The sequence below is a fragment of the Apus apus genome, chromosome 3 (assembly GCF_020740795.1).
Source record: "Apus apus isolate bApuApu2 chromosome 3, bApuApu2.pri.cur, whole genome shotgun sequence".
In the NCBI taxonomy this organism is placed as follows: Eukaryota; Metazoa; Chordata; class Aves; order Apodiformes; family Apodidae; genus Apus; species Apus apus.
In genome coordinates, this window is record NC_067284.1 from 102,455,737 (window position 1) to 102,481,271 (window position 25,535).

Below are 25,535 nucleotides of genomic sequence, written 5' to 3' on the forward strand. Positions count from 1 at the left end.
CATAAATGAAGGTCAGTTGGGTGCAAGTGCTGTAACAACAGCCTGTAGAAACAGCCTTAGACTGAGACATCTTTTGTTAAGCAGAGGAATATTAACTACACTGAGAGTTCCTGAAAGTGGGTGGTTTCTACCGCCAAGCTCAGTAATGCTTTGTCGTAATGAAAAAACAATATTGTCTGCAAGCAACAGTTGAAAGCGTCTCCTCACATCTGTTTGTCTAAGCTTGGGAGAAGGTGCCATTGGATGATAGGAGCAAATCCTGCTGTGGCCATGCTTGCACTTGAAGGAAAAGCTTTAAATGCCAGAAAACGCCAAGGCGTCTTTCATTAAGTTAGTTTTAATTTATTTTTAGACTTGATTAATAGTTACTGCAATATTTGCCTTGCACATTTTTTAATGGAATGCTCTAAAAAAATTGTTTAATATGTGATCTTTTCTGTGCAATTGTGCTCTCATACAGTGTCTTTGGTGAGAATGAACTAGCACAGTTTTACCCAGAATTGTTTGGAAGACACCAGTGTGGAAAGCAGAGATGACTCACAGTGCCTTGGAGGAAGAAGAGCTAGCAATTAACCACAGAGCATGGCATTATCTCTATGCCAAAGTTGGCTGAGAAAGCAAGTGTGTTTTCCACTTTGCTCTATCAGGAAAAAAAGTACCGTGGAGAAATACTGGCTCTTCAATCTTGATAATCTTGTCAACTGGATAAGTTTAGAACAGGTAGCATGGGAGGCATGTGAATCAGAAGAAGGTGGTAGTTCCCATCTAGAAACCATTGTTATTTTTATTTTATGAATAAATGAATATTAAACATTCTCCTTATTAGCCAGGAGATTCCTCTGGGTGAATAAACTTGGTTGCATAACAAGAATGTGGTATGTGATAAAGCACGTGGTTAGATAATGCCTATTTCTGCATAAATCTATATTCTATGTAATCCCATATGTCTGTACCTGTATTTCTTTAGGAATATATGTATGACATCTGTTTCTACTGCTGGCAGTTTGCCAGATGCCTGTAAATAAGAAATGTTTATTGCAAGTGAAATAATAAGCATCTATTACTTCTCAGTGTAATTTGTGTTCCATTTGTGTTTAGTGCAACAGGGTTCAGGTTGATGAAGGTGGCCTGACTTTACAGGTAGCACTAGGTGAAAAACACAGCAATTAAATCTTCATTTTGACTTCTTTACAATAAACATCTATCTTTTAAAACATGTTGAGTATTATCTTTTGGGGATGTGTTTTATTTAAATTGGTTTCACAGTTCTTTTTATTTATACTTTACTTTTGCTTACACAGTGAACGGAGTAAGAAAGGGGTTGCCTTTCATTTTGAGGCCTTACCCCTCACCTCCTGAAAGATGTAAAGACATATTACTGTTGTGTTGTGCTGCCCTGGGGCCTGGGCCTGTTCTCATGGAAGTCTCCAGCTGCTCAGCTTCTTCCTACTGCAGTGTGCAAGCTCCGTTTTGGAGCTTGAGCCATGTTCCTTGTTGCTGCCAAAGAGAAGGTGAAAGACTGTGAAATACTGGATTAGGCACATGGGTTGCCAGTTGTGCAAATTGCTTTACTTAATTTAGCAAAAAAGAAATAAAATAGGTATAGCTAGGAGCAGTATTTTGGCATTGGCCATAGAAGAAGTTGCACTGAAGAAGGTGTTAATAATGCATGTTGGGAGTTAATGATGCATCGGGATTGATACTCAGTTTCCTGGCATCTGAAGAGGAAGGCTTTAAAGAACCTGCATGATTGTGGAGTGTTGCTTTCAGGCTAGCAGCGTATTGTAAGCAGATTATCTTGTGGTCAGGAAAAAGCCCTAGGTGAAGACTAAGCCTGTAATTTAGCCCACTGGTGAATAGTGAAATGTCAGGATGACTTCATTTAAAAACTACTATCAAGGTGTTAATCTTCTTTGCCCTGATGAAACTGCCTGAAATAGTGATTGGTGGTTGGCACTGGCTGTGAGAAGTCAGTAAGTATGCTTTCTAAACTCTTTCCTCCCTTGGGAGAAAATTATTTGGGGTGTTAGTTTTGTGGGAGATATTCACTGGGCTCCTCAATAGATTACCATCTGATGACCAAACATTTTTTACACCTGTAATTATGATAGTACCTGATTTCTCTTTCACTTTCTACCCCTCCCACCTTGTATTTCACTAAGTGGTATGCCAGAATATGAGTTTTGTTTAGATATGTTAACAAGAAGCTGTGGTACAAATGACATAAGATTGCAAAGCCTCACTTTGGTTTTCTCTGTGCTGTGAGCAAAAAGCAGTGATTTAAGAACTGACTCTCGTTTTTTAATTGTGCCTAACCAGCTGTTCTGTTGAGGCTGGTTATTACACATGCTAGTGGTTGAGAGGCAGCATCAGATTATTCCTGCTTCTGGTATGAATGTCCTTATTTATTCTGTTTTCTCTTCGATTGAGAATAATTTGGTCCTTCATTTTCCCTCCTGTCTTCACCTTGTTTTGGCAGTTGATGACTAGGAAACCTTCCTGCATGTCAAATGTTTTATATAGGGTCTGCTAGGGCAACCATAGACCCTATGAGAATGACCCTGTGTATTATTCTTTTGTATTCTCAGATATTTTTCCATCTCAAAACTGCTATTGATAGGGGAAAATGTTAACATGTTTCAGAGTCACCAAAAAAAAAAAAAAATCAAAGTTGATTTCAGGTCTGTATATGGCAGAAGGGGAGATTGCGGGGGGGGGTGTGTGGAAATTTTGTCATTGCCCACAGTTGGTGCTCCTGCTGAATACATGGATGTGTACATATGGTGTGAGCACATTCACAGGCGCTCCATATAGACAGAATACATACACATAATTAGGCCATATGTTTGTTATTTTGGAGTTTTAGTTTTCTCTTGCATTTTTATCAGGCTTTTCATAGGCCTATTTTAATTGCAATTAAATATAGCTATGTAGGACAGTAACTAAGACACAAATTCTTGTTTTCTTCCTTACTGTCTGTGTGTCAGCAACATTCCTTGTGCTCATCCTCTGCCTAGAAATAAGTTTCTTTTAACCTAGAGCCTGTTGTGAGGAAGGGAGGAGATTGCAGCATTCCTCCAGGCGTGGCAGGGCTGGGTTTAATTTACAAATTTTGTCCAGAGTTGCAACACGCTTCTCTGCACTCACCATGTTTAAGGCTAAGCAGGCATGCAAACTTAAAAATGAACTGAAAAAGTATGACAGCAATCCTATAGCTGTGCACACACAGTCAAAAGTGAGCCTTCTGCCTCTCTGAAGTTCAGGATTTATGCATTGTTCACAGAAACAGTACATTCTTAGTTTGGTTCCTAGGAGAGAGATATGTACAATGTCAGTAAGGTCAAACGATTTTGCTGTTTTGGCTGTGAGTAACTTTGAAATATGTTTTGAAGATATAGGACTCAAGACAAGATGATGTGTGCAAACAGCATTCCTAATCTATGGGAAGAAATAGCTTCCTGTGTTTTGCGTGTCAGTGAGAGCAGGTTACAACACATGTATGAACTATGTTGTCTCAGGATGTCCACGCCCAAGTGTCTCACTGGGTTCTAAAGTTCCTTTTTAGCATTTGATTACTGCAAATACCTAGGAAGATTTATTAAACTGCATATTTTATAAGTCAAAGAATGTGTTAATACAAGCAGGAAAAAAGAAAACAAAGCAAACACCTTTTGCATTTAAGTGCCTAGTAAATAAGATGAAGAATGAGGATTTTTGAGATTACTGATGGTTCTTCTCTGCTGCTTCTTTAGCCTCTCTCTCCTTTCTTCTTTGTGGTTCTGTTATCTACAAAAAAACATTCAGATTAGTGCATAATTAGTTTATGTTAACCAGCAGAGGGCTTCCACCTCAAAGCAAACACTGTATCCCCTCTGCAGTTTCCCTGGTATCCTCTTAATCAGAGAAGTGGGAAATAGACATTTATTCAGTTGTCTAGGGCACTTTCCTGCTGGCAGAATGACCCTCAATTACATGTTAATAAAGGGATTTAATACAGCTTGGTTTTAACTGCCTTCCAATTGTTTTTAGTACAGCAGTCTGCATTTCCACAGGAAACTTGGATGATCCAGTAGAAGTTTCTTGTGCTTCATCAAAATCTCCTATTTCTAAATTTCTAATGTAGCTGGCATATTGCAAGGTTTCAGGTGCATGTTGCGGTATTAAAAGTGATTTGAGCCCGTTTTTTATATGAACATAGCATATGCTGAGTACAGCAGAGAATAAGCTGATCTTACAGTTCAGATTGAAGGAATGCAAGTTGCATTTATAAAGTCAGAATTTGTTCAAAACTATTTGTTCATTGCAGACTGTTCAAGAGCAGAGAAGAGTATATGTGAAGTAGAGACACGGTATTACAAACGCACACTGCTTTCCTGGGAGATAGGGAGGTGAGACACGAGGGGTGGTTTGATTTGGAGCATCCTTTGTGTCAGCTGGGACAGCAGGTTGGAGCTGGTGGGTGCCAGGTGGAGAAAGGGTCAGTGAGGTGCAGCGTGACAAGATGCTGAGTCCTGCCTCACTTCTGTAGTACCTCTCCAGTTTCTCTCCTGGCCCCTGGAAGTGACTTCTTGTGTTGCTCAGAACTGTTATTGACCACTTCTGGTGATTCAATGAACAGACAAGTGGCTGGAGAAAAAGTATATTAAAATAAATCTGTTCCTCAATCAGAAAACTTATTCCCTCCTTAAAAATTCAATAGTTAAACCTCACAGGCTATCAACACTAGGTTTGTGTTGGCTAACAGCTGTGAGCGGAGTACACTTTCTTGGCCAAGCCTCAGCTTTGGAGGGGAGGTGACCCTATAGTTAAGAGATTCTTTAAAGGATTTTGTGTTAGGAAAGCAGAACCCCACAACTCGGGAGGACTTGTGTAGGAATCAAGTTTGTAGCTTTCAGCGGAGCTGCCTTAATCAGTGAGTTGTCATGCCGAAGTCAAGACAGACTAAAAATGTTAATGACACTTTAAGTGGAGATAGCAACAGCTTTCTGTAAGCAAGCACATTGCTAAAAGCCCAACCACAGGTGTGTGTCGCTGTACCCGTGTGGCTGTTGACATCCTTGGCCTGCTCTGGCAGCCCCGGCAGGCAGCAGCGCCCCTCGCCGCCCGGCTCCCTGCTGCCGCCTGCTGGTGCGCCCTGCCTGCCTGCCTGCTGCCCTGCCTGCCTGCTGCCCTGCCTGCCTGCTGCCCTCCTTGCTGCCCTGCTTGCTGTCCTGCCTGCTGCCCTGCCTGCTGCCCTGCCTGCCTGCTGCCCTGCCTGCCAGCTGCCCTGCCTGCTGCCCTGCCTGCCTGCCGCCCTCCTTGCTGCCCTGCCTGCTGCCCTGCCTGCCTGCTGCCCTGCCTGCTACCCTGCCTGTCTGCTGCCCTCCTTGCTGCCCTCCTTGCTGCCCTGCTTGCTGCCTTGCCTGCTACCCTGCCTGCTGCCTTCCTTGCTGCCCTGCCTGCCGCTGCCCTGCCTGCCGCTGCCCTGCCTGCCGCCCTGCCTGCTGCCCTGCCTGCCTGCTGCCCTCCCTACTGCCCTGCCTGCTGACCTGCCTGCTGCCCTGCCTGCCTGCTGCCCTCCCTGCTGCCCTGCCTGCCCTGCCTGCCGCCCTGCCTGCTGCCCTCCCTGCTGCCCTCCCTGCTGCCCTGCCCACACACCTGCCCCCCACACCCCCTGCCTGCCCCCTGCCCTTGCCCTTCACCTACTCAGGGCAGCAATTCCTGCAGGTCCTGGCAAGGTACCTGAGAGCTCCTGTTGCAGGGAGTTGTGGTGCCTTCTGCTGTGGAGCTGGTGAGGAGGATTACCTGTGAAGCATCCAAAATTCCAACGCAGCATCAAACACAGCATGACCAGCTGGTCAAAGGAGGTGATAATCCTGCTATATTCAGACTTGGTGCAGCCTCACCTTGAGTGCTGTGTTCAGTGCTGGGCCCCACCATTTAAGAAGTATGTACTTGAATATGTTCAGAAGAGGACAACACAGCTAATGAAAAGACTGGAAGGAATGTCCTATGAGGGGTGATTAAGAACTCTGAATTTGTCTAGTTTGAAGAAGAGGAGGCTGAGGGGCAACCTCATGGCTCCTACAGCTTCCTGAGGAAGGGAAATGGAGAGAGCGGTGCTGAGCTCTTCTCTCTGGGGTCCAGTGATAGGACATGTGGGATTGGCTCAAAGCTGTGCTAGGGGTGGTTTAGACTGGATATGAGAAAAGAATTTTGGTACTGAGAGGGTGATCAAATGCTGGAACAGGCTTCCTAGAGAGGTGGTTTGTGTCTCAGGCCTGTCAGTGTTGAAGAGGCATTTGGACAAAACCCTTAATAACATGCTTTAACTTTTGGTCAGCCCTGAAGCAGTCAGGCTGTTGGACTAGAGGATCATCATAGGTAACTTTCAACTGAAATTGTCTATTCCATTTGCTTATTGTTGGACTTAATTAAAGTCCTCTTACTCATCCGCTTACATTGTATGATGATGTAAAACCTCATATTGACACCTGTGTGCTGAAAGAAGTTACTTTACCAATAAATATAATTTGCTTTATTTGGAAAATAGTTACTAGCTGCTGTGAGGTAAAATCCATCTGTGTATAGACAAGGCTGAAATCTAATGTGGTTCAAGCTCTTTCCTCTTGTATCTCTTAGAATATCCATCATACTCTTCCCTAGCAAAGCTCAGTATTGTAAACTGCTCCTGCAGTCAGTGGTTGCCTAACTTCTTATATACTTGCAAGTGGATTTCCTCTGAAATTTTGGTTTCCCATCAGTTCTGGAATTGTTTTGATTAATAAAACCAAAAGCTTGTGAATGTATTTGTAGCTGCTTGAAGCAGGTACGTGTCTTACAGTCAACTTGCCAGCTCTTTAGATATCAAACTATTTTAAAGAAAAGCAGCATCTGCTTCTAGGTGATTCTGGTGGTGGATCTGCCCCTCTTACGAATACCTTTTTTACTAATTACCAAACTGTCTGAGCACCTTTTTTGTATTCCTTGCTTGGTTCCTCTCTCACCATTTGGTTGGCTGGGTGGGAGTTACCCCCCAGAGCAGCTGGTGTAGAGGGAAGAACCAGGCCCAAGTTAGTCTACTGCTTTGTAGAAACTGTCCCCTTGGTTTTAGGAAATTTCCTTTCTGAGGTTAAGTACAGCTACTAAATCAGAGAAAATATTGCCTGCCTTGATGCACTGAATCCATCCAGGGTACAGAAGTTGAAGGGAGAGAGGCCGGTGTCAGGTACATCATACAGACTGTCCAAAAACTGTTTCATTCTCTATGGTTGTCTGCAGTATGACTTATTCATTTCCATGAACCTAATAAAGTTGGAAACATGGATGGGATGTTTGAAGTAGTCCTACAGTGCAGAACTCCCTTCTCTCTTAGGTTGTCATTTATGGTATATTTTTATGTTGGAAAAAACAACCCAATGGGATAAAGCGGGTAATAAAACAAAAAGGAAACTTTCATTGGTAGTTATAGCATTCAAAGGCTCTATAATGGGTGTAACAGAAGCAAATAATAGGTGCTGCTTTTTGTGCAAGACAGGGCCTACTTAGATAGGTAGTGAGGCTGGTAGCCAGGAGACCTACTTTCTTTTCCTAGCTTTGCTGCTTATCTTTTCTGTGATCCTGGGCAAGAAACTTCATTTTTTATCCTCTTCCTCCTTCACAATTTTTCTTCCCCCTCAGGTCCACTCACATTGGAAAGGAAAGAGCTGCTTGCTGCGTGTGCTTTGAGCAAAAAGGAACACAATCTTATCTTGAAGTTTCATGCTCCCCCATAATGCCGAAGCAGTTTGCGAAGTGAGCATTGTATAGGATACCTGTGAGAAGAGGTGTGCTGTACATCAAGTCCTCTTGTGGAGGTCAGGTTCACAAGCTTTGGATAGCTACTGAAATTCCCACACCTCTGCCCAGAGATTATGAGCGATGCTGGGGAAGTGACCATACGTAGCTGATCCAGTGGTATTGAGGCAGTTTCTGGGATGGAGGGTCTTCTGGGGCTGCTGGGCACCCCACACCTTTCTCTGGCTGCAGCAAGAGCTGCATACCAAAGGACTGAGTCTGCAGGCAAGGTGTTTTTCAATGGGCTTTTGAATGTGCTTAATCCAAATGGCTTTATGACTGGCTAGTGATGAGTTGTTACTATCTGAAGGAAAACACCCAGGAAGCCTGAGAGAGGTGTCCTCTGGGCTGTTGGAGCAGCAGCTGCCCCAGGAAGCTGTGCTTGTGAATCACCCTCATTACTGTCTGGTTGAGTCATCAGAAATTATAGACTCGGAAATGTAGGAATTAAACTAACATGTGAATTGTGCCAAAAAACATAGCCCAACCAAAACCAGAGCACATCTGTGGGGTTTGGGGGTTGTTTTTTCTCTTTCTGTTTTGTTGGTCTTTTACACTGAACCGAAACCTTTTCTGTGCAACATTTCTTTGTGTTTGCTAGCCTTAGGGGAATGCAGTGGCTGTGAGCCATGTCTGTGTGTTTGCTTAACAACTTTTAGAGAATTCTTTGACAATCAGGTTATGATATATTGTAAAAAACCTGATGGCTTGTGAGGCTACACATATTTCCTCTTGTTCACCTCTAAAAATAAAAAGGCTGGGGGAAAGGAGCCAATTTAGCTTTCTCCTTCAAACCCTGGGTTTCTTCTTCTGTGATTCTTTCATGTTCTTTTACTGAGACAAACCAAAAATAATACCATAGTCTTTACATGTGTAACCAGGAAAGTATGGAGCCTACTTACTTGTATGATGACTTCATAAGGGCAAAAATAGGTTAGAAAATTATCTAAGCTTATTAGAAGCGTTTTTCTTAAATGGCTTTGTAGTGTTTTACAAAGTTAAATTTAATCCTTTAAAGTGTGTCAGATGCAAAAATTTCCAACTCCTTGACCTTGTGCTTGGCTACTGATTTAAAGCATGGATTAACCTGCATCTCCATTGGTGTTAATGCCTCAACGTGTATTGTTTTCCAAATGGCATTGCTGTTTTCTCTTCATCTTGGGAAATTTACTGTCAATCCACATGTGCAACAATGTATACTGATGTTAAGCTTTCTGCCCCCTGCAAATAAAAAGGATGGTAATGCTGTGGCAAAGCATTGCATCACTTCCTATTTACAGTACAGGTGGAAATGTTGCAGTCAATCACCCATGGCAGTATTTTCACCATGGAATCATCAAGCTGTGAGTCTGCACCATGATATAAAGAAAGAGTTCCAGACAGGTCAGGAAAATTCCTAAGATCAGATTGCTGCCAAGACTCTGGGCACGTCTGTGGGATATACCCTGGTATTTTGGGTTAACCTGAAAGGTTTTCCTTCCTGTTGCTTTCTCTAATCTTCTGTTTCGAAGTAGCACAATGTAGAGGAGATGACGGTGATTCTGCAGTTCCTACCAGGGTTTTTATACATCTGGCTCTGTTTAATTTAGCTGGTAATAGCTGTGGTAGTTTACAGTTCTCTGTACTTTGCAGTACTGGTAATTCCAAATGTTTGCTCTTTCTCAAAAGAAACAGTAAGTTGACTTAGAGCATGGTCCTTGATTTTTACCTAAATCCTGCCTGTTTTAACATTGACTGTCTCAAAGTGGATATACCACTTGTTGGATCTCTAGGGGTATGTCACCCCACATCCCTGAAGTCTTCTTCTAAGTGAGAGGTCTAAAGAATAAAAACAAAACCAACCCTCAAACTGTACCCAAGCATCTTGTCTTGTCAGAGGAAATTTAAAAAAAAAAAAAAAGGTGTATTTTTAAGATTAAAAACTCCAAAATAGACTTGATACGTAGCTGAAACAGCAAATGTTAGCAGTGTGTGCTCCCATTCACTTAAACCCCCCAATCCCTCCTCCCCAAACCCACTACATCACGACTGACTTTGGGAAGTAGTGGAAGACCTGTGTATGTACAGAAGCATTACCTCACTGGGCCAGCTCAGTTTAAATGCAGCCTATTAAATAATTTACAGGAGACAGTTGGCCAACCCATTGTGCTGTGCTGTAGGAGCCAAAGGTCACTTTGGTGTGCCTGGTTGATTCATAGGGTAATCTGATACAGTACTTAGCTTTTTGCCTCCCAGTCAGTGGGTTAAACCTTATCCTCTTATTATGAGTCAGAGAACCATAAGTTTCAGAAAAAGCTGGAGCCTTTGTTTTTAATGGTTTTGAAGAGGCTATGCAGCAGAATCCAGAGGGCTGTGGGAGCATCTGCCAGGGGGTTGCCATGTTCTGCAATAGCATAAAACTGACATCTTGAGAGCTGAAACACTGTACCTTTGTTTTCTTAAGCTGCTTATCCTTTGGCTAAATCATCTGCAGCCATCAGGATGTTCAGGCACTAATGTTTGTTCTTCAGATAGGTAGCATGTTTTTGGGTGGTGTTTTTTTGTTTGTTTGTTTGTTTGTTTGTTTGTTTTCCTGGGCTCCTTACTACCAGCATTTTCTTGGGGATTCACTGAGTTGATTTAATTGGGCATCTTGTACATTCAATCCTATTCTTTCGCTGCAAGACACAAACGTGTTTTTTGTCAACTTGCATCTTGGTGACAAATCCTGTCAAAAAGTATTGGGGTGCCTTGGTATTGCCAGCTTTTGTCTGCTTTAAAATGCTGTGTTTGCCTCTCCACTTTTCAGGCTTACTCCCTCTTGGAAGCAATTGGTGTTGGCATGCAGGACAAGCAATTGACATTGCAGCAGCTTTCAGTAGTGCCTGATTTTTTAAAAGCCTCACACCATGGAGTGTTTTTTTTCCAGCTGCTAGTTTAAAGAGAAGGTGGCAGAACATGGCATAGCCCGGAGTGAAACCTGTTTTGTGAGTTGTAGTCGCACCAGCAGGAGTCTGGTCACTGAAAATGTCTGCTCATGCACAGGTTGTTTGTGTCTCTGCATTTGTTTTTGTTTTGTGTCATTTAAACGTACCACAAGGTAAACAGGGACTAAAGTTTTCAGCAGAAGATGTGCTGAAGTTCAGTTCAGGATGTTTGTGGTGTTTACAAGCTCCAGAATTTTATTTTTCCTCTCTCCAAGTCCACAGAAGTGCACAAGTGCATTTCTATTTCTGCACACAGGGTTCAGAAGTTTGAGCTGCCACCAAACTGGCTGAGGAAAGGAGGAGTTTTGCTTCTGCGGTCGTGCTTTTAGGAGAGCGAGCCTATCGTATTTCACTCTAATCCTAAGCGATAGCCACGCAGTCTGTTTTATTGTTAGGAGAGCCTTCCTGGAGCTCCTTCGCCAGGCTTTTCGCTAGGGGAGAGCAGGGCAGCCAGGATGAGAAGGCAGAAGCATGGTCAGTCCATCGTCCCTCTTGAGCTGTGCCATGCTGGAGCGTGATCTCTGCCCTCTCTTCTGCTCTCCTGGGGTGTTTCTGACGAGCCAGAAGAGAGGACTGAATTGCCTGCACACTCCTGGGAAGTGATGCCAGGGAAAGGAGTGGAGCTACAGTTTTTGCTGTTGAGTGGAGAATGGGGAAAATACGTGCTTTAGTGCTATATTCTGCTCAGCCGTTACATGCTTCCCTGAGCTGCTGCAAGGTGCCACTTTCTGCTGCTTTTCTCCCTTTTGTTTTCTTTGGCAGCTCCCTACACGCTGTATCAAAACGGCTTCAGGGGAGCTACGCTGGCACGGTGACCTACCTCCATACTGGTGCTGGCATAAATGCAGTGAGAAGAAACCTGGACGGAAGTCGTATTGAAATTGTGTAGCCTCCCATGAAAACCACTGTGAAAGGGGACAGGGGCAGCTTCAGAAAGGTCTGCTTGGAACTGTGGCCAGTAGCTGGCTTAAAGAAAAATGAAAAAGGAGTGTGTTTCAAGATCTTTCAAACTCAAACAAAACCCAGGCTCCCTCTCGCGTGCTGTAAGCTGGATAAATTTCTCCTCCTTGTCAAGGCAGACAAAGAGATTGTTTCGCAGCGATGGTGAACTCTCCTCCATGTGTGTGCAGCAGGTAGACGAGGATGATGAGAACTGGACCTACAGGAGCCAGCAGAGAAAAGGTGACTCCCTTTCTCTTTAACCCTTGTGATTGCTGCTACTGTGTCAGCCCCTGATCCGTGCTGTTGTCCAGCTGCTGGGTCCCACTGGGAGCCGGGAGCTGCAGGTGGGGTAGGAGGAGGGGAGCAGCACAAGAGCCTAAGTGCAGCTCTTGCCTTGCCAGGTTTTTCTTGGGTTAAAACTGTGAAAGCTTGTAGTAATCAACTGGGAAAACCTTTAATTTCCCACCTGGACAACATAAAGGTACTGCCTGTGTGGTGTGTAGGTAAGTCTTGTTTACGCTTCTTGTAGCCAATAGTCACTCGTGGTAGGTCCTTTGGGCAGGTGCTGCAGGAATCTCTCCTCTCTCAGTGGTACCAAAAGCCATGTAAGATCCCACTTGTAACAGACTGGATGATTTTTGGATAATTGCCTCGTGGTTCTGCTGGAAAATTTTAAGTGTATTTTGTTTTATGAGGGCAGATTGGAAAGAGGTCCCAAATGCAAAATAAAGGAGATGGTTGTATGGTGATGGGAAATGCTCCCCAGAGAGCAGGAAGGAGATGTAGGATGCAAGATAGGCAGCTCTGAAGGAATCCCTGAAATACTCAAACCTGGAGTATATTTTGTATGAAACTTTTAAAAAGGACTTTTAATTTTGTGTTGATTTTTTAAAAACTGAGTTTGTCAAGTACTTATTCAGGCATACCTCATATTTACCATAAATCAAAATAACTTTCAGAATTTTGCTTAAATTTTAAGGAAGTGTTTAAAAGCCGTGTAGATGTGGTGCCTGGGGACATGGTTTAGTAGTGGACTTGGAAGTGCTGGGTTAATGGTTGGACTGGATAATCTTAAAGGTCTTTTCCAACCAAAACAATTCTGTGATTCTCAGAGATGGTGAGCTGCTACTACCAGTGCATTTATTGGCTGGTAGGCAGTAGTGTGTGTGGTTAAAAATACTTGATGAAGTGATTTGGTTGTAATTTCTCTAGGGCTGCCAGAGCCCTGGTTTGTTAATGGAAGGTGTAAGGTTGGACTCAATTCTGCTGTAAGGTCACTTCTCTAAGAGCAGAAAGGCTCTTCAAGGGCATTTGAACTTCAAAGGGATTTTTATTTCTTTTCATTTCTGGGAGGATTTAACAGCTATTTGACCAGAATTTCAGTTCCAAGTCAGGATAAATTGTGACTTCAGTAAATGGTTTGGATGCAGAAACATTAACACAGGATGTATAAAGTTGTGCTTTGCTCCCAGCACGCTAGAAGATGACTTTAATCTTTGCTTTGAAGATTGTTGTTTAACCCCTTTTGCTGCTGAAAAAGTCTACAAAGGGAGTTTGCATTTGCAACCGGTAGCTAATTTTTCCTTGTGATTGTTGGCATGTTGATATTACACAGCAATGTCTGGTAGACTTGTGATGTCTGTGGGTTCTCAGGTGCTGTGGATCAGAAGAACCACACAGCCCTGCTGCTGCTCACTACATGGCTTCCATAAAGTTTCTCATGCTGCCTTCCTCAGCTCTCACTCCCACCACAAGGCAAAGATGGGAAAGGAAGCTTTACTGATGGCTTAGTAGTGTATTAATTTTTCTGAGTGATGTATATAAAGAGCCCATTGTACAGGCTGAAGGGGGAGGGCAGAATTCCTCCCGTAATTGGGCAGCAAGCTATGAAAGCCTCCCTGCCTGCCTCTAGCGGAGATGACAATACGTCATTTTTGAAAGGAAGGTGGAGGGAGGCAAGGATTATGCAGGACTTACTTCCCCTTCACAGGGTACGATTTGACTGGACTTGTAAAATCTGCCTGGATGATAAGTCTAACTCTACAGTTCTGTCTGACTGGGATACTCAGCTTGGAAGGAGCTGACAAGCTGCCAGGGGATGCCAGGGCTGAAGGGAGTTTGGATTATATACTCAGGCAGGAGAAATGTGTCTGGCTGCAATTCAGGCATGCATGGTACCAGAGCAGTTTGGGTATTGGAACCTGGCTGAGTCATCATCTTGGGTTTGCATTCAAAGGCAAAATGTGTGATAAATGAATACTTGTGTTCTCAAATAGCTTGCTCCACTGGACTGTTGCATTACTGCTGCCAGCCTTTGTAAAACTGAGGGCTCAGAACAATATTGTCCTTGGTGCTCAAGTTAACCACATCTCTTAAAATTAACACAGACTAGAAAGACGGGATGCACAACCGGCTAGAAGGATGGCTGATTTTATATAGGAAAAAAACGCAAAATGTTTATTTTAAATTAGCTCAAAACCTATTAACATTTAATTAATCAAAAATAGTTTTGTCTCCAGTTCTTCCTCAAGGAAACTGGTAAAAAGGTAAGCCTGACAAATCACAGGCACTCCTCCCTTTTCCTTTGCTTAACTGTATTTGTAAAGGCAGGAGTGTTAACAGAAATTCAAAATGAGGGAATTGTTGTTTTTCTTTCTGAGCTGTTTCTCTTCCTGTCTTTTTAAACCCCTTATTCTTTTGCCGCTTCATTGGTCTTCCCGGCTCATATTGCATTCCCACGGGGCTGCTAGGTGACTGGCACAAGGCAGCATGTGTTGCCTGGTGTTTTACCAGCAAAGTGGCTAATCTGCATTGGCTGCGAACGCGAACTTGCAAACAGCAGCAAGCAGAGGGATTGGTTGGATTCGTCAGTTTAAAATGAGCAAGAAAAACAAGAAGTAAATGCTAACGATGAACGTGGGGCACACCCTGATGTCCTGCACAGCTGAGCTGTGTTTGTGTGGAAGTCAAGTCAGGGGCTGCTGCTTCAGTCTCCGTTTTTAAAAGCTACACAGTAGTGCACAGCGTTTTTTGGAACCAATTAGGCTTCACATCTGATAAAGCATTTGCTAAAAAAGGCAGTTAAGAGTTGATACTAAAGGTTTGCTGTTTGAAACATATCTCACTCAGCCCCGTTCCTCCCATTCAGCTGAAGGACTTTTGAAATGAGAACCTTATTCCTGTTTCTGTTCTTCAATCTGAATTTTTTTGTTCCAGTTTCTTACCTTTTGCGGTAACAGAAGTTTCTGTTATTCTGTAATGGGGGACAGTGGGGCATGGGGAGGGGTTAATACAATATTTTTTATTCTCTATGTGTGCTCCAACTGTATTATGTCTCTTGTGTAACCACTCCCGTTTCTGTTCCCAGCATTCCTGATGGTTGCTCCAAGGCAGAGGGCAGGCCAGCATGGCCACAGTTGATTAATTCATCCAGCCTGTTACAGACTGAGCTGATGGAGCTGAGCATGCTTGGAGTAGGTGCTTGTGGGGTGTTGGAGCAGTGGTACCTTGGTACCTTTGTTGAGGGGTGCTGCTGACTGGGGGCGTCCCTCTTGTGGAAGGTGCTGGAGTGGCAGATGCTGGTCTTCTGGGTCATGGAGCTGCTCTGCTGCCACCTTGGTCAACAAAGCTGTCTTGTTCTGCTGAGCAGGATCCTGGGGACCCATGAAGCAGTTTTGTGAGCACTCCCTAACTTCTTCGCATGAGGGATAACAGCCTGGTTAACAGCACAAGAAAAACACTTGTGCAATGACACCTGCTGCTAGGACAGCTGCTTTGAAGAGACAGATGTAGCAACAATCAGATTTTTGTTTCAGCTCTTTAGTGGTAGGTGTTCTAGTTTTCATCTGCTTTTCTTCTCATAGCACGGCTTACTTCCGGTATGCTCAGTGAGAACTCAGGGGGCAGCTTCATTTTTTTGCAGTGGCTGAGCCTAAGACTCACTGTTCCTCGAAGACCAAGCAGGTCCTGGTTTGGGGCCTGCTCAACATGTTTTGATATGCTTCTGTGTGCTGAAGGTGCAGCAGACAGCCTGTAAAACAGGCAATGTGCTGCTCCTGACCCAGGTGTTTTCAGAGTGTTTTTTCCTTTAAAAAAGACATTCTCAAAAAAGTTTTTCTTTCAAACTGAAGCGAAGGAGCTTGTGTGTGTTGCAAAGGGTTGCCACCATATGGACATCTATAGCAGTCATTCATGTGGGCCTGCACTGTTCAGAGTGAGTATGCCATAGCAAGTTCATTTTGAATTAAGATAGCACCAGTCAGTTTATGGTATGGATCTCAGCATATTTACCTTACCTTTGCAGAAAAGGAGATTAGTCACATTTCAGCATCAGAACATCTTACCAAGTTTTGCTAACGTTTTTGTTTCTTTCTTTCTTCCCATTAATTTTGAGGGTTGGAAAAGAAGAGCTTGTGACAGCAGCTCTGAGAAGTGCTGCCTTCACAGCTGGCCTTGCCAATCTCCCTGCCATGCTGGCAGGGATTCAGAGAAAGGGAAGATGTTTCTCCAGGCCAGTTAAATATGCCCAAGATAGTGACTTTATTTCTCCTGTTACTTCCTTCCAACAACGATCTTCTGGCCGGTGCTGGAGAAGCACAATTAGCAGCCAGATGGGGCTGCTGGTGGCAATACATGAAAAGGAGCTTCTGTTAACCAATGTGGAGGTTTCCCTCTCTTCCCCCAGCTCCTCTTCCTTCTTATTGCTCTGATTTTTCACCCACTGCCCCTGTTTCACTTACTTGCTTTCCAACCTTTCCGCATTGCAAGAAAGTCAAAAAGCCCTGGCTGCTTTTTACTGCAGGCTGTTCTACCTGAAAAACTTTGAACTTCAGACTCCTTTGTCAGAGAAACCTAATTTCTCCAATAACCGTGGTCTTTTAAAGACTGGTTAAACCCTGTTCAAAAGGTGGCAGCCATCGCCTTGTCTTATATGCTGGCCATGTCATGTGTGGCATACCCACGTATCCTAGCAAAACCAGGCTAAATGGGCAACTTTCTTTTAATGCTAGAAGTCCTTTAAATTCATAAGTAACTATTTGTGAGCATAGCCTTTGATGTCCTTGTGGAGTGTCTGGTGGACGTCATCCTGGTGTCCTGATGACAGCTCTTACCTTAGAGATACTAAAGTTGTCAGCTAATTTCCTAACCACCCACTTTCTGTCACAGTCTGAGAAGCCACAGTTACCAAGGCCTTAAATTTCTGTAAACTGAACAATTAATTTCTTCTGTCACAGTAGCAATATTGGTGCTGCCTTATTACGTCAGCAAAAATGATGTTCTTTAGCTAGGCCTATGCTACCTGTGGTCAGTTTAAACATTTGATATATTGTGTAAGTTTGATACTATCAGATGAATTTTTCTTCATGTTCCAGAGACAGTCAGGACTTCAGACCTTGGGTTTCTGTAATACTGAGGAGTTTATGTTTTCAGTGCTTCCAGCAGAAACTCATTGTAGGGATTTGCAACTCTGACATTGTCTAACTGCAGCACAAAGGTTGGTTTTCAGAGCATCAGCTCAGTCTTTTTCAATAGTCCAAATGAACAGTTAAATTCTATTTTTTAAAGTTAGGAATACTGTTCATGAGGGGATTTTGGGTACCAAGCAGTAGCCACATTTTGCTTAAGAACAAGATGTAAGAGTACCAAGAACTGGCAGGGATAAGCAAGATTACTGAATCCAGACTTGCTGTTACTATTCTAATGTATATAATGGGGCTTTTCCCTGTATGTTTTTTGCACACAATCTTGTGTTCAAGAGGGCGAAAGTCATGTCAGTTACTAAGCAGATAAGGGCCCATAAACCTAAGGGGAGCTGTTAGCATTTGCAGAAGCAATAATATGTGATGGATTGTAGTGTTGGGGTGCATATGTCTGTGAAAAGGCTCCTTGAAGCTTTGGGCAAGTCTATAAATAATAGTTTATGGAAACCTTAAGAAGTATTTGCATAAGAGAGTGGACTCCAAAACAAATACTATGTGTTTTATATACCTTTTTCTAGAAGACTTTTTAAAAAAGAAATGAATGTTTTATAGACATACACTTTTGTACTTATGAGCACGCACATACAAATCTAAACATTTAAGGGGAAAAAATTAGAGATTTGATACAAAGACCAATTTTGTCTTGCCACATCTTTTCCTTTTACGTTATGGGTTCTATAAGCAAAGATGAAATTTAATGTGGTTATACACATTTGTAATCATTTGTCTACATGGTCAAGTTTGCATTTTGCTGTTTAAGGCTGATGAATGATGTGTGGTTGAAACTGTTAAATGTTGTGCATTTATGGAAGCTGTTCTCAGCTGAAGCAGACACTAAATAAATTACCAAGCCATATACTATTTGTCTTAGCATGTTTGTATCGTGGCACGATAGAGGATTCCATAAAATTTTAATGATATACAGTGGCAATTGAAACTGTTCATGCTGGTAAAACAGCTGGAGACAGTTGAAAGTCCTGCATCTAACTATAACTTCAAGTAGCAACTTTTGCATGTTTGTATATAAATGCAAATTTAATAAAAACTTCTCCTTCTTTCCCATGTCTTCCGGTAAACATTGCCATAGATGGGACTCTGAAAGTGGGTTTGCTAAGCAAAAATTTGTAAACTACCAGAGCAAATTAAGTAAGAAATGTTAATACATATCACAGAATCATTTGCTTAAACCCACATATCTACTTTTCCTTTATCAAAAAAACATGGATCCAGCCACCATTGCTATTCATTCTATAAAATCCATGCCAAATTTCTCTCCTTAGCTATTTTTATAGTACAAATAAATTTTATTAAAAAATAAAATATAGAATTGTTTTTGCCATCTGATCAAAACCTTCCAGGTGAAAATAAAAACAAGACAAAATAATTTCCTATGACTTCAGACTTTTGCTAAATTACTTCCTGGCCAGTATCCCAGTGAGTCTGTTCCTCTCCAGGCAGCAGTGGCTGGAGAACTGCAGTCTGGACATTTCTGAGTAGATTTTTAGAAACATTTGTGGCTGGTTTCACTGCCTATGCGTTCTATTCCAAAAGACATGACCTCTCCCAAATGTGTGTTTACTCTTTAAGGGTCTTAAAACTCTCAGGGGATCATGGAATTTTTTTATTATAATGAAGTTGAAGGGAAGAACACACTTGTACAGCATTACTGTGGGGAATGAACATTTGAGAGTTGCTGTCTCAGACGTGTGTTTTTTTCAGATGAAGGGGAAGTTAACCATTGCTACCTGAGAACCGTGAAGCTCCCCAGGTCACTGCTCCCAGGGCAAATGCTATGTCCTTCTGGGTAGCTCTGTGCTTCTGCAAAGTGACACCCTGACTGCTTTTGACTGTTTTTACCTTCTGTAGTACCCCAGGAATTTCACCTGTGGAGTAGCTCCAGTAAAAGTTTTCTTGGCTGGTCCCTGCAGAAGACCACAGTCTTGGGAAGTGCAAACAAATTGAGTAGCACCTGACTTAACCATGTTTTTCCAAAGTTACAAGGGCATCTCAGCCCACTTTGTCTTTCAGTTTAGCTTTAGTTGATGTTTGGGTTAGCACTGTAGCTAGACCAGTGCTCCCCACAGAATAGCGTGTCCTCTGCTTGCTGCTTTGCAGCAATAACGAAATGCACAGGGTGCTGTGATTTTCCTTCTGAGAGTGTATAATTTTGACCTTTATGAATGGTTTCATGTTTTATTTCATGATGTCTACACTTCTTTATACTTTTATACACTTTATATACTTGTTCCCAGGATAGTTTTAGCTCCCTCCAAAGTCCAGCTAATCCTTAAGCTGAAAACTTGGGGCAAACGTTTCCCTTCTCAGTAGAGGGTCAAAACTGAGTCTTCTGACCTTCACATGTTACTCTTAGCTAGCTGTATTTTATAAAGTAGACTGGATATTTTCCAGCAAGACATTGTATGCACTGCTTGAGCTGAAACAATGTGCTGTATGTGCTTTCCTGTGCACTGCTCATCAAGCAAGAGAATACATGAAAATTTCTGTTTCCATGTAGCTGTTAGCCAACTGCTTGTGAATTGTCCCCTAAAACTGAGGGGAGCTTTGTCTCTGGCCTGGTCATAGCTCACCATTCTGGCAGGACTTTGCAAATGTTACAGCTACTTGTTTTCTCCAATCTCCATTACAAATGAAAAGAAAGTGAAGTTAAAGGTTAAGAATGTGGTTCAATGACTAAAGTTAATGAATTTTGCAAGAGTGTATTTAGCTTCTATTACAATATTTGCAACAATTTAAAAGGGTGGATTTGACAGTTTGTAATTTAATCTGCAAAATACATATTTTCCTTGTCTTTTAGCTGCAGAATCTGAATAAAGAAATTAAATTCTAGTTTTTACTGACATTTACCTATTTATCTACTAGTGTCTCTTTCCCGCTTGAAGGTAGAAATCCTTTTGTTGTCTTATTCTGGGGAACTGAAATGGAAACTTCACTGTAACTTTGGCTAGCTTGTTGTTCCAAAGCCTGAGCTTAAGTGGTCTGTTAAAAGGCTTAGGTGCTTATGTTATCTATTCAGGGTGTATTTTCAGTGTGAGCGTGTATGTTCAACACACAAACGCATGGCATATTTTCCATCCTAAGGAAAGGTAATTAGTATGTACAGCCTCTGCTCCTTCTAGTTTCCCTTATATATGGCATGGCAGCTTCTGCTTGGCACTTCATCTCCCTGAAGCAGATGGATTCCCTGGATGTTGTGTCCCAGTGAACTTGCACCGTACCTAAGGGAATTATGAACTGTGAATTAAATGCATTGCAACTGGTGCATCATTCACCCATCCACTCAAAGTGAAAGATGTGAGAAATGTGTAGAAGGTTTTCAGTAAAGTTGCTCAGAAGTTGCCAAAGCAAACACCCCACTAACTGCTGCCTCTCTTCCCTTTTGCTTGCATAGGTGAATTTTCTTACTTCCCTGTGGCTTTGTTTCATTTTGCACATGCAGGTGTTTGCTCCCTAATGCAGCGGGGGTGCTCACAGTTTACATATTTGGCTTAATACTCTGAATCACACTCTTGTAGACACTTCACTAGTGACTATTTTAATTAAAAAAGGGACCTATGGAAAAAACAGACTCTTAATTCCAGTTCTGTCTTCATGCCTAATTTCAATGCCTGAAGTAGGTATAGAGACTAATGAATAGTGGAGGCTGTTGCCTTTTAGAAACTGAAATTTGTCTGTACTTGCTTGTAATTTCCATGGAGTCTTTTGTATCTGTTTTTCTCCCTTATAGTCAAGACTGCTGAAGAGCTGATGAGTAAGGGTGACTGATTACAGCATACTGTATGCTTACATGGAAACTTTCATCCAGGAGTTATTAACCCAATTTTATTAACCTTGAGTAATGCATGTCATGTCACATACGATAAGTATGGCATTTTCATTTCAGAATGAAAATGAAGTCACGGTGACCTGCAGTGGGGGAATCAGATCTGAAATTATAAGTTTGACTTGTGACTAACTTGACTTGCTTATGCAAAGGGAGAAGGTCCCCTGCACTCAGCAGCACAACCCCTGCCACCAGGGTACTGATTGGCTGTGATGGAGAGCTGGCCCTACCACCAAGGGACCTGCAGCTCTTCCACGACCTCCAGCAGATTGTTATTCCCCCCACAGCTGGGACTGTGAGGAAGGCAACAAATCTATTAAATTAATCAGGCCAAATGAGAAATAACTCATTTTGGTCTCCCTGCTCTGTGCTGATGCTTCACACGCACACGCTGGAGCCTCACTGAAGAAGCAGTCGTGTTTCTATCCCAGGGATGATGGCAGAAAAAGCTTCAGGACTGGCTCAGGTTTGTAGTGAGGAAGGAGCTGGAACAGGTGAGGATTTAGGAATATTTCCCATTGCAATGCACAGGTGAAGCTGTAATAACCCATGAGCTGCTGTTTCACCCTGCTCTGTGAATGGTTACTGATGAGAGTGCTGGTTCAGTTTGCAGCCCAAGGACATTGAATGACAAATTGCAAATACTTATACGTTAGTTTTTAAAGGACTTGGGTGTATTTTGGCCTGTAACTGTAAATCAGAAGACAACTGCTTAAAGTACCGTGGATTTTAGCTGAGTATTGAAGTGAACTATTTCTGGTCCCTTAGGAAAGCATTTTGACAATGTGCATGAAGTCAGCTCCCTGCTAGTAGTGATAGTGTGTCTGCTTGGTTATACCCCTTCAGTCACAAGAGCCACTGATTTTTCTGTTTGTTTCCTTGTGTTTGCCTGGTGTGTGTTGGCCTTGGGGAGTTTTTCAAAAGAAGACCATTGACTGCTCTGTATCTGGTGACATCGTACTGTAATTGTGCATATTTGGTGAAAACCTGTTATTTTCTTCTCCATGTGGGACAATTTATAACGGTGCAGTTGTCTTTGTTCCTCTTAGCCTTTAGAGTGTAATTTGCCTTTTAGCCTAAAACCAGGATGGTAACGGGGTAGTTCCCTCTGTCCTTCCTGCTGCCTGTGATTTTGATATTCCTGGTTACCCAAAGGCAGCCTCAGAGCATTCCTGAGTAGCTGGTTGTTACTGGAGCTAGTGAAATACTGATAGTGTCAGTCTGAAGGAGCAAGCCCACGTCAACTTGTGGTGCACCTGCAGTGACTTTCTGGAGTGATTCACAGGTGACCAGAAGGGCTTTTTTGTTTTGTTTTAATAGTAAACATTATTGATAATGCCCTGTTGCATCCATTAATCATAGATAATTTAGCACATAACCCATGCAAAACAATTACTTAATTTTTTAGGATCAGGTCTCTTTGCAGCAGATTGAAATTACTGTATTGCCTGTTGCTTTTTTTGAGGCTTTTTTTTTCAGATTTTCTACTCTAGCCTCTCTTTAAATATGGGACCCCCAGTCACTGTTTGGGTATAATTAGTTTTCTCCTTGTCCTGTGGTAAGCCTCTATACACTTTGGTCCTTCCTGCACAACCAGGAATGCCCTCTTTGTTTGACATCTGTGGCAAAGAAATTCCTGAATGAATCTGGAGAAGTTGGTTACAGATTCCTTTCTTGACCTACAGCAGCTCTTAAAAAGGTTTTGCCCTTTCTGTGCCCTATATCTGAAGAGTAAGGCAAACAAAAGATAAGACCACCTAATTAATTACTTCATTGTATTTGTTTTCTTCCTCACTTAAGGCAGGAGACAGCCCATTCCTAAAACAATTTATTTTATTAATTTTACTGCAAGCACATTGCACCTGCAGACACTGCTGGGTTTATTACAGAATAACGTGGGGTTTTTTTGTAATAATGAGAAACGATAACTCAATTTCACAAATGATTCCTGTAGTATCTAATTGAAAACTCCACCAGTATAGCTATAGCTAAGGCAGGAATAGAAATAAAGCTGTTTCTTTGAAAATCATCTCTCAATGAAAAACACATACACATAGATAAAGGATTTTACTTTGGCTCCTGAGTTTTACGTATGACTGAAGTAGAACTATATCCCTGCTTCAAGTAAGAGGTCAGTGCTTTAGGTTTAATTCCCTAGAAAAACAAATTCAAATGGTTTCAGAGGCTTTATTGGAAGAGGGTTGTTTTACGGTATTAAGTTGTTCTAGGAAGAGGGTTGTTCAAATGTTCGTATTGGTTCTGTTCATCCCTGTTGCTTAAAAGTGCTTCAAGTTAATTTTTCTTCTATGTTTGAATACTTGGAAAATTCTGTTTCTTGTGCCAGCCTTGAAAGGTACAAGATGACCCTGTAGCTGTGAATCTGAGAGTGCATGAGCTGCTCTATACTAGTTGTTTCACTGATAATTTGAGAAGGTCCGTTTACCATAGAGTCATCTGCCTGCCTTACTTTTTGCAGGACAGGACACGTCCTTCTGCTATGGTGAATATTTATCAAGTTGAGGTTTTAGAATCAATGACAGGGTTATTCTAATTATTCACAGCAGGTTCTGCCTTAAAGGACATACTTCCAGCCTGGTCATTGAAGCAAGTTGCTTGCTTCATTATGTTTGCTGTGACTTCCCCCAAATTAATTTAATCTTCTGCAATCATTTAAAAAATATTTCTTCACTTCCTCACTGTATGAGGAAACCCCACCCTAATCAGTGAAAAATTCCTGAAGTGGAATGGGTAATGTAATACATGCTATCAACTGCAAGAAGATAATAGCAAAATGTTTTCCCTTGCTTTGGAGCTCAAGAATATTTGGTTTTACTTATCAAAATAATGGTTAATATCTTTTCAGCCAGTGCTGGGTTTCCGAGTTGATGCTGCCCCTTTAAAGATAGGCTGGGGCTGACCTGACCTCTGTTTATCTCCCTTCCTTATCACCAGTGGGACCACAGGGCCTGGCAGGCTCTGGGTCTGCTTTCCTTAGTGCTTGAGCTGACTGCAGAGTAAGCAGTGTTGGGCTGTGACAACCTTCAAGTTGAACATTTTATTTTTACTCCAGCTCCTTTCTTTGGATAGCTTTTCAGGGTGGGGTTTGGGTTTTGTTGGTTGGTTTGTTTGTTTGTGTGTTTTATGTGCAGTTTGAAAGAGAAACGTGTCAATGATTCAGGCTTTAGGGAAAAAAATATGTATCTTGATAGTTGGCACCCATCCAGGGTATCAGAAACTTCTACATCTCTGCAGATCACTTTGGTTCTAAAAGGAAAAAGGATATAATTAGATGTCCAACAGCCCTGCTAGCTGGCAGTCAAACTGGGATGTGCTTTTCTGTGCAGCTACATGTGAAGCAATAGAGAAACAGCCTAAACCCTCATCTTTTTTCTGTGAGTTGGGCAGGTCTGAGCTGCGTTTTCTTCCATGCTCATTTTAATGATACAATCTTTAGTATAAAGAAATGGTGCAAGTATATACATATTTTTCCTCAATTTATTTCCCTCCATCCTGTTACATTTTGAGGTTAGGGCAGCTAAGAGAATTTGTGCTAGTGGTTGTTATGTTTTCAACAAAGGAAAAATTACACTGATGTATTTCTTCTAGTTTTTCTCAGAGAGCTGATAGGAATTTCAATGACTGGAGAGTAAGGGAGAGAATGAAACACACAATTTGGTGTGTCAACATTCCTGACTTCGTAAGTTTAAAGTATTTCTATTTGAAACAACAAGGCCAGTCTTATTAATGCACAATTCTCAATGTCAGTTGGCATCTCCTCTGTGGAACCAGTCTGTCTAGTATGCAGGCAATAGGAGCAGTGTCTCTGTGACAGGTGACATTATCTCCTCGGCTTCTCCCTTCATGGCATAGATGTGGTAGGATATGTTCCTGGTGGCAGTGCTTCACACTTGTAGCTGTCTCCTCATATGCAGCTTGACATGTAATGCTTTACATAGTTGGTATACTTTGTAATTTGCCTGATGGAAGATATTTCCATGTAATTTCCATAGAGTTCACTGTGTTACAATGGGGAGATCTGGTTCCCTGGTGTCACAAGTAACAGTGAGACATAGACAGTTGGAGAATGGGTTTTCTGATGGTACTCTGAGTCAGGACCAGGTGTGATGTCCTCAAAGTGCCACAGCTGCCAGAGAGGGTCCAGGCACCTGTCTGGTTGCTGCAAACACCTAGACAAGAGAAGAGTATTACTTGGACCTCCCACCTTCCCAGACATTGAGGTCCACCACTTTTGAGGCACTCAGTGGGATTCTATACCTCCTTAGTTTTGCTGCTTACAAAGCTGCATGCTTGTCTTTGGAGCACTTGCTGAGTCCTAACACACTAAAAAAGGGAGTGGAAATAGATGCTGGACTGCTTTATGCCTGTCTGTGATCTGGCAATTCTGTTTCCCTTAGTGAACTTTTATTTCATTTATTTATTATTATTTTTTTTAGCATTTGCACTTTCCCAGTGGGCATCAGGATGCTGGGG

The 25,535-nt window shown here is 42.3% G+C and overlaps 1 protein-coding gene across 5 annotated transcripts in view; it reads left to right on the top strand.

Annotated features, from left to right (window-relative positions):
* NHSL1 (NHS like 1) overlaps positions 1–25,535 on the top strand; it is a 176,964-nt gene that overhangs the window by 63,369 nt on the left and 88,060 nt on the right. The window contains exon 1 of one of the 5 annotated variants that reach the window (XM_051615868.1): positions 11,554–11,963. The exons of the other annotated variants lie outside the window; for them this stretch is intronic. Coding sequence (XP_051471828.1) covers positions 11,759–11,963 — 205 coding nt within the window. The 5' untranslated portion in view covers positions 11,554–11,758. Of the gene's footprint in view, positions 1–11,553; positions 11,964–25,535 lie in introns of those variants that run through there. 5 annotated transcript variants of the gene reach the window in all.